We start from the raw sequence: 17,863 nt of genomic DNA, 5'->3' as shown, positions 1-17,863 counted from the left end.
TACAGCACCCAGAACAATGCCATGCCATTCATGGGTCTCCAGATGCTGCCACAACAAGCATGCAGTGAACATTTTTAAAGGGATTTGTTCAGAAGAATCCTCTTCGGAAGATGCCATATCGTAAACTTGACATTTGGGCTCCATTCACCCTGGTTTCAGAGACTCTCCTGTAGTCTTGTACAATCTACCATTTCAGCACTTTATATTTCTTTCCACATCCTGTAATATTCAACACATTCACCATAAAAATCAATAGCAATCAAAACTTAGCTAAAGTAAGGATATACGATGTTAAAGGCTCCAGGAAATGTCAAATCAAGCCACAAAAGCAAATTTCACATACTTTACTCATATTTATGACTCACGCTTTACTCATGACTGCAGTCAACAGAAACATATTTCCAACTCTCTACAGGAGTACACAAAACAAAAATGTACCACCACAGTAACAGATGGTTATACTACTGCTACCTGTGCTGCAAAACTACTTGAGTGTCCTGGGAGCAAAGTCTGGCATTGCACATCTGCAGCTTTTTTTTGTTTGGTATTTAAGAACAAATAATGCCACTGCAGCTACAGTTTTACTTGCAGGCTTTTTGACCATCCCAGGCACATTCTCACACCTCTCTCTAAATTTCTGAAAGCTGTTTGCTTTTTTTTAAAGGATATTAATCTTTGGGGTTTTATTACTGTACTACAAAATGCTGCCTGACATTGCATTTCCTGCCAAACAATAGCCTGGCCTGGCACATGAACAAACCATGCTGCTGCTAGCATTGACAAAGCAGTCTTGCTCTTTCAATTCATCAGTCATTCACAAGCAGCCTTTCATTTACAGAAGTACTAATACATCTTAAGATTTGTTATAACTATAAAATCATTCTATCTCACTGATCTACTATTGGTGACCAAATCAGACAAAGAGCCCCCATAAGAAGTTTGTATGAATGAAGTATAAACTGTGCATTATGGAATCAAGGTAAAAGCTCTCAGTAGCAGTACCAGTTGACAAGCTTACCCTGTATTCAGTGGGCTTTTGAGAACAACATTGCCCTATTTTAAGAAACAAATGTGGCTCGTGTTGTAGTCTGTTTGTGGTGTTTTCCTTTAAGGTTCAGCTACGTGCTTTTTAAAAAACCCTTTATTTAGTGTCTTGGAAAGGGTCCCTTGAGTAAAAGAGTAGGCTAATATTTTGTATAGAAGAATGTATGTTTGTAAGAGGAAGATTTTTCAGTATTTCTAAAACACATTCTGGCTCTTTATCAGCTTGATTGTTTCCGTTTACTTCAAAGTGGGTTCTCCACTCTTCTTAGTTTTATTCTTATTTCTAACAGGCTTTCTCTTGGCCATCATGTCCCAGCTGAGTACAGATCAAGAATATACAGATAGTTGCTAATCCTTAATTTATTAGCTGCTTTCAAAATCAAAGCCTGAAACTGTTACTGGAAGCTGACCCAAAGCCAACAAAAGACTGACAGTGGTGGCATACACTGTGGGGCAGAGGGTACACTACTTTATCAGGTGGAGAGTCTAGAACTTCCAGTAAGTGATTCACATTCATCCAGACAAGAGATGACAAACATGATGTTCCCTGGGGCCAGGTTCTAAAAGACATTACAGAGCGTCCTCGAATGCTGAATATGAAATGTGTATTTAGGTACTTCAGCCAGCTGGTCACTGCTAAGTCAAAGAAGTTGTACAAGATTTTAGGTTTCAGAACTTTCTGAAGGTAATTCAGAAAAAAATGGTGCATGGTTTTGTGGCTTCTTCAAAGTATTTTTATTTTCCTATGAAATTTGTTTCACTAATATTTGTGCAGAAAACAACTATCCTTTCCTTCCCCCCATCCCATTCCATCCTGCTTCTGAATACTCTGGTTTTACAGTCACACCAACAGGTCTGTTACATTTAAAAGAAAAAGGCCTCTAGTACATGATAAAAATTCCAATTACATGTCATATGTCACACAAAAGCTTGAAGCCAAAATTAGAAAAGAAAAGCGCATCAAAATCCTTCAGATGCACAACAATCCCATATGCATAAAGGTATTCAAGTAGAAACCCAAGGGTCCAGAGAAGTTGACTGTAGAATACTAAGCAGAGCCTAGACAGTAGGCAGGCTGTGACTTGTCTACTCTCCGACTCTTCCCTACAACTACCCTCAGTTATTCCCATTCTAAGTTCTCTGGATACTACAGGCATTGGAAACCTGAGCTGGAGTTGATAAGGCACATCCAGCTTAAACAAGGGTAAGACAGCACAGACACCCCAGAGTGGGAACTCTGAAAAAAAACACTGAAGTGACAGTGAAGTATAAAGCTTCTTACAAGTCAAGGGAGAAAAAAAAAACTGGATTTATATTTTCAGACAGCTGCCTTTCCAAATCTCTCACTTCACATATTCTACAAGCATGCATTAGTTACACCTATACCTTTGGCAAAGACTTTTGAAAGCAACTCAGTTTTTCAAGGATGAGACCTAAGACTTTCTGGAAAAAGGGGGTAAATGTTCCCAATCCACAATCATTTAAGTAGAGGTATACAAAATCATTAGTCATTTGGGGAAAAAAAAAAAAAAAAAAAAACCACAAAAAACCCCAAACAAACAAAAAACCCCAAATCACACACTCTCTTCCTTGTGCCCTTGTCTTCCCCGGTTTCACAGCAGCGGCATTCTCTCCCCACTGCAAACACAATGAATGGTGCACATCAGCCTGGGAAGTGGGAGTGAAAAACATTCTCTAATGGAACATCTTACCTGGCTAATAGCTTTTATCTTTGCAAGTGATGCCTATGTGTGCCTCCCCACAGTACAGGCTCACCATCTGCTTTTGTTCTAATAAATGAACTCACATTACAAATACAGAGTGCACACATACTCATATCCTGAACCTACTGCACCCAAGGGCCAAATGTTTTTGCAGAATGTATAACTAGTAAATGTTTGCTCCCAAATGTTTGAAATGGCTCACAATCTTTCCTAATAATAACAAGCATAACCAGTGAAAAATTCATCATAGCTACACTATGGGAGGCAAAAATCCATAAACAAAGACTTACCTATTTTCATTAACTGTATCTTCATACTATCTTTCCAATATAAAATTCTGCTTCCCAGATTGTCTTGCATGTATTACTAATATTGCACACAATCAGATGTCACCCTTCTGCCTGCCTGGTAACGTTAGTCTAGTCTTGGAAGCTACAGGCTTTCATTCCCAAAATTTCACTTTTTAGATGAACAACTCATTTAATTGCATGTCATCCCTGGCCTGTGAAACTCACCAAACTCTTTTTTTCCCCCAGAAGCTTAAACATAGTCTTACCTTCTTTCTTTCACATACTGATGCTCAATACTTGATATCCTCTCCAAATATACATACATTTTTCAAATAACTATTCCAGTAAAATACTTCCTAACTGGTAATTTGTATCTCTTAATATATTCAGATGTATAAACTGTACAACAGATCAAGAAAAGAAAAAACATCAATTAGGCCTATAAATGACCTTTCAGATTTTATAATCAAGTTTTGTCCTATGAGACGAAGGCTGTATGTTTTACAGGTGGCTGTTGATGCTTATACATGCTAGAATTTCAGGTCCTACTTTTATAGCACTTTGTTTCATAGAAATGATGCACAGTCAACCACGGGAATAGTGTTGTATTAGGTGCTTAAATGCCATGCCTTTGGATCCCAAGGAAACTTCAGGTACCTGAAATATGCACGGAAATAGCCTTTTAGCTATCCAATGAACCACACAAAACATGCTGTGATATCACTACTATAAAATTCAAATGGATTTTTCTCAGTATTACATATTCCTAAGGAAAGAAAGCTTACCCATGCACACAGTATATGCCAAACACATGTCTGGATTTCTGTCTAGTCTTAGCCTGTTGTCAACAACAGGCGATCACACGCTGCTGGCTCATGTTGAGCTTCTCGTCAATCAGCACACCCAGGTCCTTGTCCTCAGGGCTGCTCTCCAGCCATTCCCTGCCGAGCCTGTATTTGTGCTCGGGATTGCCCCAACCCAGATGTAAGACCTTGCACTTGGCCTTGTTGAACTGCATGAGGTTGGCTTGGGCCCACCTCTCCAGCCTGTCCAGGTCCCTCTGGATGGCATCCCTCCCCTCCAGCGTGTCTACCTCGCCAAAGAGCTTCGTATCATCGGCAAACTTGCTGAGGGTACACTCAACCCCACTGTCCATGTTGCTGACAAAGACATTGAACAGTACAGACCCCAGTACCAACCCCTGAGGAACGCCACTCGTCACTGCTCTCCACTTGGACATCAAGCCATTGACCGCAAGTCTTTGAGTGCGACCATCCAGCCAGTTCTTTATCCACCGAGTGGTCCATTTGTCGAATCCATGTCTCCTCAATTTAGAGAACAGGATATCATGTGGGACAGTGTCAAATGCTTTGCACAAATCCAAGTAGATGACATCAGTTGGTCTTTCCTTGTCTACTGCCGGTGTAACCACTTCGTAGAAGGCCACCAAATTTGTCAGGCGTGACTTGCCCTTGGTGAAGCCATGCTGGCTGTCACCAATCACCTCTTTGTTTTCTATGTGCCTCAGCAGAGTTTCCAGGAGGATCTGCTCCATGATCTTGCCAGGCACAGAGGTGAGACTGACTGGCCTGTAGTTCCCTGGGTCTTCCTTGTTTCCCTTTTTGAAAATAGGGGTTATGTTTCCCCTTTTTCAGTCAGCAGGAACCTCGCCAGAGCGCCACAACTTCTCAAATATGATGGCTAGTGGCTTAGCGACTTCATCTGCCAGTTCCCTCAGGACTCACAGATGTATCTCATCAGGTCCCATGGACTTGTGCACCTTCAGATTCTTCAGGTGGTCTCACACTTGATCTTCACCTACAGTGGGCAGTTCATTTTCCTCGTCTTTGCATTCTGCATCAAGGGTAGCACGGCTGCAGTCCTTGCCAGTGAAGGCTGAGGCAAAAAAGTCATTGAGTACCTCAGCTCTGTCTCTGTCCCAGGTAACCAGTTCTTGCGTTTCCTTCTGGAGAGGTCCCACATCTTCCCTAGTCTTTTTTTTCCTCGCTGACATACTTAAAGAAGGATTTTTTGTTTGTCTTAACGTCCCTGGTCAGATTTAGTTCTATCTAGGCTTTAGCTTGTCTAACCCGATCCCTGGCTGCTTGAACTATTCCTCTGTATACCTCCCAGGCTACCTACCCCTGTTTCCACTCCCTATAGGCCTCCTTTTTCTTTTTGGTCATGTCCAGGAGCTCCTTATCATTGGACAATATAAACCAAATGTGACAAAACGGTAAAGGACACGAAATGTCAAAAGACTGTAAATTTTATTAAAATAGCCTACAAACAGACCTTACTAATATCCTTACTGATGCACCGCCCCATTAACATGATCCCTTACTATGCATCCAGTAGGACACATCAGAGAATCCCACACTGGAAACTGACATTTAGGATTCCCTAACCACAAGAAAAGCTTTAATCAAAGTTAGTACTATATTAAACATCAGAGAATGTAATCATAGCACACCAAACCATTAAAAAAAAATTAAAAAATTGGGTTTTCTTAGTCCTACTACTTCAATAATAATTTGCTTCTATTCTAAATATTGCTTAGAACAAGGTGATGGCATGAAGTAACTTGCTTGCCAGGTACAGCAGCTAGCCCAGCGTAAGGGAAACAAAAGGAAGGTCTTCTACAGACAATTGAGTCAGTCTCAGCAGCCCCCATCAATTGAAGACAACTTAAATCAACAACAATCAAGACATTTATTACAATCATGGCATAGTAGCTTATTTGGGCAATGTGAGCATGATTCAGTGCATGTATATTTTCTCCAAGTCTTTCTGACACTATTTACCCTGGTTACCACATCTCCCTAAGGACAGTACTTCAAGTAAGGATACTAGGTACAAGTATCCCTGGCACACGCTGCCTCTGGTGAGCTTACACGAGCTTGGAAAGGGTGAAAGGTTGTGGGGGGGAGTATATCCTCTTTACTCAGCACTATAACAGCCACATGCATCCCATCAGTTATTGTGTCTCACATGATGAGGCCAGGATTTCTTAAAGCTGACTCAACTTCCTCAAACTCTACCAGAGTTACAAAAACTTGCAATGATTTAGAGTTCACAGAAGCAGAGGCATAGAGGCCAAATAAAGCTTTCTGACCATTCATCTCAAAATACTCTCTGCTTTATGACAACTATAGCTGAAGGCCTTTCTGGCAGGGGCACTAATGCATGGTACTTCATTTTCCAGGTCTGACTGGAAATAAGACCGAATGAGAAAAAAAAAATTAGAACTACTACACTCCATTTAATGTGTTGCTACACAAAGAGACAGTAGCTCCTCAAGCAGAAACCTCAAGCCACAAAAAGGTGTATTATTATTCAGGCAATAGCTAGTTCAGTGTAAAAAAGGAGTCAATGGCTGTCTGCAGCTAAGTCTATTGGGTTGACTCAGACCTTCTGATTAATATTTTTAATACTTGCCTACATTTCATTTCCTTTCTGGGATGCCCACTTCAGTGCACTTGCCTTTGCATATGCTGACAATCACATGCCAAAGTGACGAGGAGCCACGCAAGGCAATCCTTCAGCCTCATTTATGTGCTGAAGACTCTGAAAGGAGCAAACATTCGTCTTGTAAGGCACTTGGTATTACAGGGTTCAAGCCCCACTAAAAACCATCAGAGCTCAGACTACACGCAGGCATTGCTTAACTGCTGTACTAAAGATGTACATTTGCTGAGGGAAGCCACAAAATGATGATTGAGCAGATTATCATAGAATCATAGAATGGTTTAGGTTGGAAAGGACCTTGAAGATCATCGAGTTCCAACCCCCCTGCCATAGACAGGGACACCTCCCACTAGACCAGGTTGCTCAAAGCCCCATCCAGCCTGGCCTTGAACACCTCCAGGGATGGGGCCTCAACAACCTCTCTGGGAAACCTGCTCCAGTGCCACACCACCCTCAAAGTGAAAAACTTCTTCCTAACGTTCAATCTGAACCTGCCCTCTTCCAGTTTAAAGCCATTCCCCCTCATCCTATCGCTACATGCCCTAGTAAAAAGTCCTTCCCCAGCTCTCCTGTAGGCCCCCTTTAGGTACTGGAAGGCCGCAATAAGGTCTCCCCGGAGCCTTCTCTTCTTCAGGCTGAACAGCCCCAACTCTTTCAGCCTCTCCTCATAGGAGAGGTGCTCCAGCCCTCTGATCATCCTCGTGGCTCTCCTCTGGACACGCTCCAGCAGGTCCATGTCCTTCTTATGCTGAGGACTCCAGAGCTGGATGCAGTACTCCAGGTGGGGCCTCACGAGAGTGGAGTAGAGGGGCAGAATCACCTCCTTTGACCTGCTGGCCACACTTCTTTTGATGCAGCCCAGGATACGGTTGGCCTTCTGGGCTGCGATCGCACACTGCTGGCTCATGTTGAGCTTCTCGTCAATCAGCACACCCAGGTCCTTCTCCTCAGGCCTGCACTTATAATGCTACCATTGTTATACCCTTTTTAACATATTTTTTCATTTACTATAAATGTTATAGATATTTATCACTAGTACGGCAGGAAGTGCTAATGGGTTGCGCAGCAGGGGTCAGCAGTGTATAAATCCCCAGGATGATATCCTCCATAAAAAAAGGAGATGTCATGTAATAACCCTCCTCAGAGTCATTAGGAGAATTGTGTGGTTTAATCTCTTTTTCCTCTGAGGCCAAAGTTTGATGACACAACAAATCCAGCTTTGGTGCTCATGGTATCAGACCAAAAAAAGCTGCAGTACCCTGACAGAAAGCAATGATGTGCTGCAAATTTATTTATAAGACCTCTGGCAGCTCCAATTTGCTCAAAAAATTCTGACTGGTTAACTTGGTAACATTAGGCTTTATGCTGGAAAAGTTATTACTTCTTTCCCTCCATGCACACACAGCCAATGTCAAAAGTGCTGAAAAAAAAAAAATCATTATCACATCTTATGGCTAGTTTGTCATAAACAGAGGCAAATACTCACCTCTGTTCCACATCAGTGTATGACTGGGTCATCGAGGAACACACAAGCCCAGTGGAATGGCAGGCTGAGTCAATCAATCACTATACTGCAAGCAATGAAATCCCTACTCAGAATAGGGCCAAATAAAGCCACAGGTTGCTCAAGGTCTTGCCCAGTCCATTTCCAAGTATTTCCAAGGACAGAGGTTCCACAACTTCTCTGGATCCTGTCCCAGCATCTGACCTCCCGTTACACAGAAAAAATAAAAAGTCCTAGTTATTCATTGGAATTTCCCTTGTTGCAGCTTGTGTACATTACACAAAATCAGCACAACCCATTGCACAAGTCACCAGATACTTCTGAGCTTCCTCTGCTGCAGAACAGCTGTTCAAAATGCAGGTTAAAGATCCAGACATGTTTTTGAGATTATATCATCCAAGAACAAAGAAGAGGTTCTGCAGTGCAAAGTGTCAGGGCTATTGAAGGGAAAGGATGAAGTTCCTTCAAGCAACTAAGTCAGTGGCTTGCTATGAGCTGTAGCATTAATATAGTGGCTTTTGGTAATAGGAACAGCAAAGAGCAACACCTTTCCTGAGAGTGTTGAAAAAGAATTATTCTTCTGCTAAGGAAAGAACCAGCTGACTACACTTGATATAAAAGAAAGTACTTGTGACTGATTTCAGTTCCAAATGGGAAACTGACTTGCAAAACCTCAACTATTTCTGCTCATCAAAGAACGCCTGAAATTAATTAGGGATAAAGACAACCTGATCCTCTAACAACTTTCTTCAAGCACAAAATCAGATAAATTAGGATCTTATTTAGAATATAAACATGTTTACATACCTAAATGCTGAGCACATTAAAAAGAGAACCATTATTAAAATACCAAAACAGCTTACATTATACCACTCACTGAGTCTGTTTCATTGCTGTATCTGAAAAATTATACTCACAAGTCCTAGGAGTACTGAAAGCAGATGAAATACTGTAACTTTAACAGGCCACAAAAAACATAAGTGATAAAAAACACAGGATACTTATTAAAAACAGTTTTTAATAAAAATGGAAATAACAATTATGAGAGCAACTAATGAAAACTAGTGCTTAAAATTATCTGCGTTTAGTGGGCTTTACCTGATCCTCCAACAACGCTGCACAGGATTTACTTTAAAAGCAGGAATACAGATATTCAGCAGGTTGCCTGCATCACTAAACCGTCTTAAATTTGAATTAGAAATAGCATTCATATTTCATATCTGAGGATGAAAACCAACAAGAGGTACTGGATGCAGTCATTTCTGGTTTACCAGAAAGATACATACGAGGAAAAGCTACGTGCTAGCTTCCATTTCAAACAAGCAATGGTGTTGCTAATCAGCAAGAACTTGTCTTACTGAAAGGCTTTCGAAATTTGCTTTGAAGAAAAACTCTTGGAACATGCAAGTCTTGTTTCCTATTCACAGTTTCTCGCTGCACGTATTCATTGACCACTTGCTCATATCCCTCTGCCTTGAAAAGCTGAGACAAGAACTCTGGAAAAGAATTTAGAAAAAATAAGATTAAATATTATGTTTAAGCTATTTTTAAAACACTAGTCAGCATTTATATAAGCATATGCTCTTATGTGTTACAACATGAAAATCACACAGACCTTCAGATTTCAAGCTGTTCTATGCAAGCGGACTGCTGAATAAAAATCAATACAGATCTCCTTTAGAAACATCAACCTAAGCAAAACAGCTTGCAAAACTGGGGCTTAAGCTAGTTACTCAGTTTAATTTCCAAAACTTGCCACATCTCTTATTTTTATTGAGCCTTGTCATTCTCCTTATGACTGACACCAGTGCATTTTCACTTTGGGCAACTGACATTCACTGGCTGAATACATCACTTATTTCAAGTATTTCAAAGGTAATCCAGCCTTGTAGATGCATCTCTGCTTGAGGAAGAATACCACCCTACGTTACCAGACATTCACATGCATTGCTCAACAGAAAACCAGACAAAATGGCAAAGTGGGTATGGTGGTACCAAGCCTTCACTAAGGCAAACTGAAAGTATTTTCCGTAAGCAAAATAGTATTACTCAAAGCATATCAAAGGCAGAATTACCTCACAAACAGGGTGACCTATGCAGCAGAGAGGGGTGTTCATGCTATTGTCTTGTCATGTTAATTAAAATTCATCACTCCTCCTTTCCTGCACTTTTTTTTCATTTACTAATGCAGCAATTTCACAATAAATTTAAGCCATTCTAAACTTGCGCTACTTGACAGAAAACAAAGACATACCATTTTTTCAATTGTCAGGGGGATCAGCTTGATGGAACAGCTGATCATGTGGGTACAGGAACCCCAGCACTAAAAGAGATGGGATTGAGGAAGGACAATGAGACCACCCACTTGGGTGGTAGTGCAGGCTTTTATCAACCAAAGCCCATCATGAAGCCACATGCACTGGTTGTAAACATGGTGTGTTCATGTAAAAAGGGGGACCCCCATCAGTGTAATATAAATAAAGAGCACTTCATTGTGGACCTACTGAAATCTCATTGTGAGGAAGTTGTACATATTTTATAATAACAGAAAATTACAACCATGCGTTCCTCCACAAATTCAATACTATTTCAAACAGTGGACAAATGGATGTTTTTTTCCATGGGAGAAGCTCAGTGTTGTTATCTGAGGCCAGACATATTTTAAATAAGCATCATTCAAATCATCCCATGCAGCAATTACTTGGTGTACCAGCGTAGTGTTAAACAAATGAAAAATAGTACAGGCTGCAAACTGTGCGGAAACGATGGGAGTCATGTTTCTAGTAACAAAAGAATTCTCAGGCATTAAAAAATATTTATATCAAAATCAATGAGATGAATGAGATCATAATGATCAAAAATGGGAGCAGAGGTGGTCCATGAGACAGTCACAGACCAGTCCAAGGCAAAACAATTGCTAACACGAGCAATATAAGATAAATTCTCTCTTTTTTCCTTCGTTCCTCTTCTTCCTACTTATCTCAGTTCTTCCCCCAAAGGAAACATGCATACTAGCAAGGAATTTCTCATTCAGAAACAATTCTAACATGCAAGAAAAATGGGATTTAAAATTCCACAGCTAGGTCAGTCTCTTATTTGTTCCCTTTAGCATCCATTCTCTTTGTAGGAGCTAATTGTTTAAACAGAACTAGAAATCACTCAATAAATAACAGCTCTAGAAATGCTTCAAGGAAGCTGTAGCACAGCCTGCATTATCTTAGATTTCATTGTTGTCCTATAAAGAATAGAGAGACCTCAGACAAGATTAATGGTTTTTATATATCAGGAGCAATTAGGCAATACATTATGTCATAAAATATGAATAACATTTACTTGGCTCCAAATTGGTCTCTTCGGTGGCTGTATTTTGCCTTAGACTAAACTAAGAACAAAGAGCCCAACAGAAATAAACACACAACTGTTATTACACAATGCCCTATGCTTGATAGGGGGAACAGTTCACTGAAGTTTAGCATGAGGAATTGGGAGTTGGAGGATGGGCTATAATCCCAACTCATTGTGAGAGTCTAAGCAAATTCCTTCACATCTCTGTGCTTCAAATTGTCCACCAGTAAACTGCACTGATTACCTTCCTTCCTAAAGCATTACGAGCACTGAACAAAAAACTGTTCAAATACTGTATCACATGGAAATGTTTTTTGCATCATCTTTACTAAAAAACAGACGACAGAGTGACCACAGCTCATCTGTGCTATCTCAGCAGGATTTGTAGACAAGCTTCTCAGCGCTGTAGTCATGGTTCTGCTTCAGAAGTCATTGACTTCTTCAGTGGACCTCATCCTGCACACCAGAAATAGCTTTGTGAGAAGAATGATGCCAAGATAACTGCTTAGCTATTTCATGAAGATGATCAATTCTGTTATTGAACATTGGTCTTTTTCCCTTAGATAACAAATCTGAATGAAATTCAGCAAATTCAGAAACTGCTGCTCTTAGCACATTATAGCACATACAAGAAGCTTGTAAATAAGAAAGTGCTCCAAAAAGTCCTGCTAGTCTAAACACCCTCTTCCTCCCAAAAAAGATGGCAAATGAAGTACACCACGATTTAACAGTTCATCTGTGTAAAACAATGGGCACGCTAGCAATTCCCTGAAGCAAGTTTAAACAAAAGATTCACAGAAAAGAAAACACTCTACACTATGTCTTACCTTCAGTAAAAAAATACGATCTTGTCCCATCTTGTCTAACATAGAAGTTTTCTCCAAGTTTGCTGCCAGATTTAAACCTGAGCATTGCATGATCATACAGTCCATAGTCTCTAAACAAGACACACTTGCCCGGTTTTAATACCTGTCACATAATACATATATGCTTCAATAAGGTAGATGGATTTAGCCATATATATCCCTATATTTATTTGTATACACATACAGACTCATACACAAGTAACTAAGACGAGGTATCCTAACACATGCAATACAGAAGTGATATACATACACATAGAATTCATTCCCTGTGCAACAAAAAAGTTGTATATACAGCTGGATTGTCCACTCTTAAAAATGCTTCCCCATGAACAAACTACCAAAAGTTTTAAGATACATGTTTGGGTGTTGATCAGCTAAATAAGCTTTTTGCAACAATTCAAATACAGAGCAAAGAAGAAAACATACAGGTTAACAATGAAAATTAAGTCCTAACATGGCATTTTCTTTGTTGGGTAGTATACAGTCTAGCACTTGATTTTGATTAATGATTAACAATACAATTTAGAATACCATGACATTCCGTTTTTCATGTGAGAAAGAAAAATATTACAATATAATAAGAAATTAAAAAGGAACAATTTCAGGAAAACAGGTTGCAGGTTTGGTTGTTTGTTTTTGTTTTTTTTTTTTTTAAATTGCTCTTTGGTAAAGAAATCAAGCCATAAAGGGTTTAAAATTTAGAAATACATGGTCATTGGTCTTGATGACTTTAGACATTTGATGCATCCAACTTTCCTACCTCATCAAATACCAGCTGTATTTGTTAGAGGAAAAAAGGAGTACTTGCCACTTGCAAATTTGTGCAGAAACCTAAAAACAAGTTAAATGAGCCAGGCATCTCCACAGAGAAAATAATAATTAGCCTTTTCATGTGCACGAGCTAAGAATCAACCCTGACTTTGAAAAACAGCTGGAGATATACCAAAAAATCTAACATTCCCTTTTCAAACTACTGATGATAAACCAAACAGGATATCTGATAATAACAAACATATGCATAAATAAAACATACGTTGACTATTTCCCCCTGCAGTCAATATATGACATCTCAGGGAAATCCAGAACAATTACAATTCAGATTGTTTAAAGCACCCTCTATTTGGTCCTATCCTAGCCTATCAACTACCAAAGGCAGCCCAGGGAGATGAGTCTTTCTAGATTAATGTTGATCTCTGAACACCCCACTTCTAAATCAGCACAGATCAAGTGTGTTTAATAACAACAATAACATCCTAACTGCAAGTCATTGTATCTACTGGAAGTCAATTTTGGTTCACTGTCACTCACACCTTATCAACACAGACATTTCTGCAATCCATAAACATTATTTGTAGTATACAACCCAGGACCCTAAGTCACAGGTTCAAAATACCTTTTGTGTTACACTGATGGCATGCATTAGGCCAGAATCCAAAGAACCCCACAATACCAAGAGAGTAAAAAAAACATTGTAAAACATATTTTAGTCCCATATACTAGGTGAGCTAACTAAATACATCCACGGAATACAGTAGTAAAGATCACCATTACAAGAGGGGTTATTTTCTCAGAAAAAAATTGTACTTTCAAGCTAAAAAGAAGGAAAGTGCTTTAAAGGCTATAAAATCAGCTGGTTTTACCTTGTAAATGTTCTTCAAGACAAGATGCATTTTGTCAGGATGAATGGCAGAAAGCACAAATATAAGTGTGACAACATCCACAGAATCTGCTGGTATATTTTCTAGAAGATCATCTTTAGTAAGATCACACTGGAACACTTTACATCTTTCAGTACTGTATAAGGCATTTTTCTAGGGAAATGAAAAGAGCATGCTTTCACTGAAAATTAGTTGCATTTTTTATTGCAAAAAAGCAAAAAACTTGTGAAACTAATCAGTAGAGCAACACAAAACATGGTGGCAAAGAACTTTTAACTTCCAACAAGTGACTAATGCAATCAGAAATTCTTTGCTGCATACTACAACTGTGAAACTACAATTACTAGACTAGTTTGTTCTCAGGAATTTGAGAAGGAATGTGTGCTAAGACAGATCAGTAAACATACCATTTCTGTTTTCCCACTGCTTCTACTCTTTAAAAATACAGAAATATTATTAAAATAAATTCTGTATTACTAGGTGATCAAAGTACAGCTCTTGAGCTACAAGTAGACTGTAAACAGCTTGGGTTCGTATCACATAACCTGCAGCTGGGTTGTTCTAGCCCACAGTTTTGCTGGGTAAAAGGAAACCTGGTCTTGGCAAGAAAGACGCTCAGCAACAGATTTCGAGGCAGACACCACTAAGTCATCCAAAACCCAGGGTACGCACTCAGTCCAACCTCATCTTGCAGGGCAGCTGTGGCATCCCAGGGAGCCGCTGTCCTCTCCTGTTTGCCACACATATTTCTTCCCATCTTTCCCATGAGATACACAGTACATGGCTTGTGGTTCTTAGTCACACCTGTCCCACAAGAGAATGCTTTCAAACAGCTATGCTTTTTCAACAGCTATGTAGAAATTTACCTGTGATTACAAACTTAATAAACGAGGAGACTTCTAAAGCCCAAAGCCCCCACCAGCCTTGCTGGAAGACTTAACTTTGGACTGCAGTATCACTTACCTATGAATAAGTATAAACACACCTATTTGTAATCAGGCTACAAATTTCCTTAACAATAACTTTCATGGCCCTGTTTTCAAGATTCTCCTCAGGACTCCCTCTGCCTCACAAATATCAAGGGCAAGCTTCCATTCCAAACAAATTTTGCTTGTACTGCACAGTCAGCAGAGACACAGTAGTGCTCTCAACAGAGTCTTCACAAACCATTCAAGTAAAGTAATATACACATATTACCATAATGCTACAATTTGATGCTGAAAAACTAGGTCTCGAGCAGTGATTTGGCTTCTTGCACAGGAGCTCCACTGATATGGGTCAATCTCCATTTTTTTGCAAAAGCTATTCTACCCTTCCTACAAAAAGGAAGGCAAGAGAAGTCTGTCGTTCCAGTCATCTGTAATTTCAGAAGCTTCTAAAGACACTCTAAAAGAAGTTCCAAATATCACACCAACCTTCACATACTCAACAGCTCTAGGAGAGAAATCACAGGCATATGCAAAAATATTCAGATCTTCTTCTAAGAGTGGAAACAAGCAGTTCCCAACCCCACAGCCTGCTTCCAGAATGGTCAGTTTCTGATCTGCAAACTGGGAAGGAAGAAATCCAAGATAAAGCACATCATTTTTGTTTTCCTCATGATACGAGCAGAGACACTGTTTAAACAGCATTTTAAAAGCTATAAACAATTTTAATAACCATTGATTCAAAAACTGAAGTAGGTATGAGTTGGATAATCTAACACTACAAAACAAAAATCTTGATTTCTGCAAAATTACAGATCTTTTTAGAACATGTTAATATTTCTTTAGTCATCTACTCCTTAAGTAATCAACAGATTGCTATACTGTTTCTGTCTTGTCTTTTATTCAGCTATAATGACCAACAGATGCATCTGGCTATTCCCCTTAACGATATTTTGCAATTAGCCTGTAATTCTGGATGCTTTTCGTTAAAGTAGTGCTCTGAAGTGCACCAACTTGCATCTGAAAACATCACATCACAGAGAGACAAGTTGTTTATTTAGGACACAAAACAAATATTCCAGATTTCATTCTTAGTATCCAGTATGGGTCAATTATAAACTGAAACCAAACTGATATGCCTGAGGAGGTATCTTTGATATTAAGAGAGACTAAGCAGGTCACTGTAAATGTAACATGTGACAGCTCTTAGCCTAATGGCTTTGTTAGAAGTATTATTAAATCATTTAGAAGAAAACAATCACATCTTTTACAGAGGAAGTACATAGATCTCACCTCCCGACATGCTTTTAACTCTTGAAACTCTCTGGTTGTCCAATGTCTGTCTTTGAAGAAGTTAGTGCTGTTCCTTTTGTAAAATAGATCCCAGTTCTTCTGTGCCTCTTTCTCCAGTTTTAGTTGTTTGAACTCAGACACCAAAACCCGATCTTTTGCCAGTTTCTCAGCCTCTTCTGGGCTAAGGATTCTTACACTATGGCCTTTTTTTTGGAAAGCACCATCTTCAGTAGATGTTGTTATTATACTCGAGCAATTAGCTGATGTGTTTTCTTGGAACATCCTAGATTCTTTCACACCAATATGAATGCCAAAGACCTAAAGATGATTTTTTTTTCTTTAGTGTATGTTTCCATTACTTTACTTAGGTAAAATAATCTAGGATCTAGAAGCAGAAGAAAAAATGAGAAAGAGTTACAGCATGCGCTTCTTATGATTTTGTGGTGATCTGTCCTACCTGACGGACTGCAAAGCTACCAGATTTCTCTTGATTTCAGAAATCCTCCACCCAAACTAACAACTGCATATGACATCAGACTGATGTCAAAGAAGATACTTATCAGAGCCTGCTAGACTTCCCTCTGCATCCTAGAAAGCTACCTAACAAGAAAAGATGGTGCAGCTCTAAGCTTATTTTCACTAAAACTGACTTCAAAAGGAAAGCAAGGGGTTGGTTTCTTGTTAACCCTAGTTAGCAAACCAGGAAAATCGTAACTGAAAAATAGGTGACATTTAAAAGTCCCATAAAGTTGATGAGACAAACTGTATTCATGTAAGCATTTGTCCCTCCTACTCTCACCTCTGTGAGAAAGCACTGGTGAAAACAGCATTTATAACAGATCAAAACCAGTACTGTGGCCAAAATGCCCATAGCCAGCCTGTGTCAGCATTCCGTCCACTGCCTCCTCCTGAGGATCCACACTGGTTTTAACCATCACCGGTGGTTTTATTTTCAGAAGTTAACAAAAATGGAGCAATGAAAAGGGTTCTGCGTCGGCTGGGAAGGAATCCAAATCTTTTCTCTTATGTTAAACTAGTTCTGACCCCCACCTTGCCATGAACGCCCAGTTCCTGGATGATGGCACATGTGAATTAAATCCTGCATGGCCCAGTAACTCCCAGGGAAGCCCAGGTGGCCAAAACATGCCACTCCTGTATGTCAGTGCCCAAAACCAGGCACTGGCATCATTTTTACCAAAATGGAAATGAGACAAACCCAACAACACCCACCCTACAGCAAAAAATAAATAAAAAAAAAAGAGTAGTAGTTCACTTACATATTTTCTCTTACACAATACAAGCGCAAATGTAAAATACAAACGTGCAAATGAAATAAAGAACTGTCAAAATTTTGTCCAGCTCCACGGGAGACTGACAACACTCTCTTTTTCCTTCAAAAACAACGGAAAAGGTTACAGAGAAGAGGTTTCCTTGAAAGAAAGCCTCCTCAAGAAGAGTATACCCTCAACAAACAGATTCATCAGCACAATTTCTACTATGTAGATCAACGTTTATATTTCTTCACACGACAAGCTAGGGGAAGGAAAAAAAAAAAAGTAAAAAAAAAATCCAAGCTAGTTCTTTCACTGACCCATTTGCGCTGAGAAAAACGCCCGTGGCGGGAAGCGAGCACGATGATAAACACGGTTTACTATCAGCCTATGTTTAGGCTAAAGAGCCTTTTAAAGGTGTTTAATCCAGCCCTAAGACCGCAAACAGATAATACCTCTGAGGAAACCCCCGCC

The 17,863-nt window shown here is 39.6% G+C and overlaps 2 protein-coding genes across 5 annotated transcripts in view; one reads left to right on the top strand and one right to left on the bottom strand.

Moving 5' to 3' along the window:
- The first annotated feature begins 1,349 nt into the window (after positions 1–1,349).
- Positions 1,350–17,863, top strand: part of RPL14 (ribosomal protein L14) — a 291,729-nt gene continuing 275,215 nt past the window's right edge. The window contains exon 1 of the mRNA XM_082478959.1: positions 1,350–1,354. Coding sequence (XP_082335085.1) covers positions 1,352–1,354 — 3 coding nt within the window. The 5' untranslated portion in view covers positions 1,350–1,351. The remainder of the gene's footprint in view (positions 1,355–17,863) is intronic.
- Positions 9,035–16,491, bottom strand: METTL6 (methyltransferase 6, tRNA N3-cytidine). Of its 4 annotated transcripts, XM_082498886.1 has the most exons (6): positions 16,119–16,491; positions 15,315–15,449; positions 13,882–14,052; positions 12,203–12,344; positions 10,285–10,353; positions 9,394–9,526 (listed from the first exon to the last, which is right to left on the bottom strand). In XM_082498886.1, the coding sequence occupies exons 1-5, from the start codon at positions 16,398–16,400 to the stop codon at positions 10,292–10,294; spliced, it is 792 nt and encodes a 263-aa protein (XP_082355012.1). In that variant the 5' UTR covers positions 16,401–16,491; the 3' UTR covers positions 9,394–9,526; positions 10,285–10,291. The 4 variants fall into 4 exon arrangements, with proteins under 4 accessions (XP_082355011.1, XP_082355014.1, XP_082355012.1 ...); XM_082498885.1 differs by lacking the exon at positions 10,285–10,353 and having other exon boundaries at positions 9,035–9,526; XM_082498887.1 differs by lacking the exons at positions 9,394–9,526; positions 10,285–10,353 and adding an exon at positions 11,646–11,831.

Source organism: Vanellus vanellus (assembly GCF_965231255.1).
Source record: "Vanellus vanellus genome assembly, chromosome: 2".
Lineage (NCBI taxonomy): Eukaryota > Metazoa > Chordata > Aves > Charadriiformes > Charadriidae > Vanellus > Vanellus vanellus.
This window is presented reverse-complemented; position numbering and strand designations above follow the sequence as displayed.

Coding starts and splice junctions, on each gene's coding strand:
- METTL6 (XM_082498885.1), bottom strand. CDS start 16,400: ATGTTCCAAGAAAACACATCAGCTAATTGCTCGAGTATAATAACAACA. Junction 14,053..15,314: donor GAGCTGTTGAGTATGTGAAG/GTTGGTGTGATA, acceptor TCATTTCCCTAG/AAAAATGCCTTATACAGTAC. Junction 9,527..12,202: donor ATCGTATTTTTTTACTGAAG/GTAAGACATAGT, acceptor ATTCTTTTCCAG/AGTTCTTGTCTCAGCTTTTC.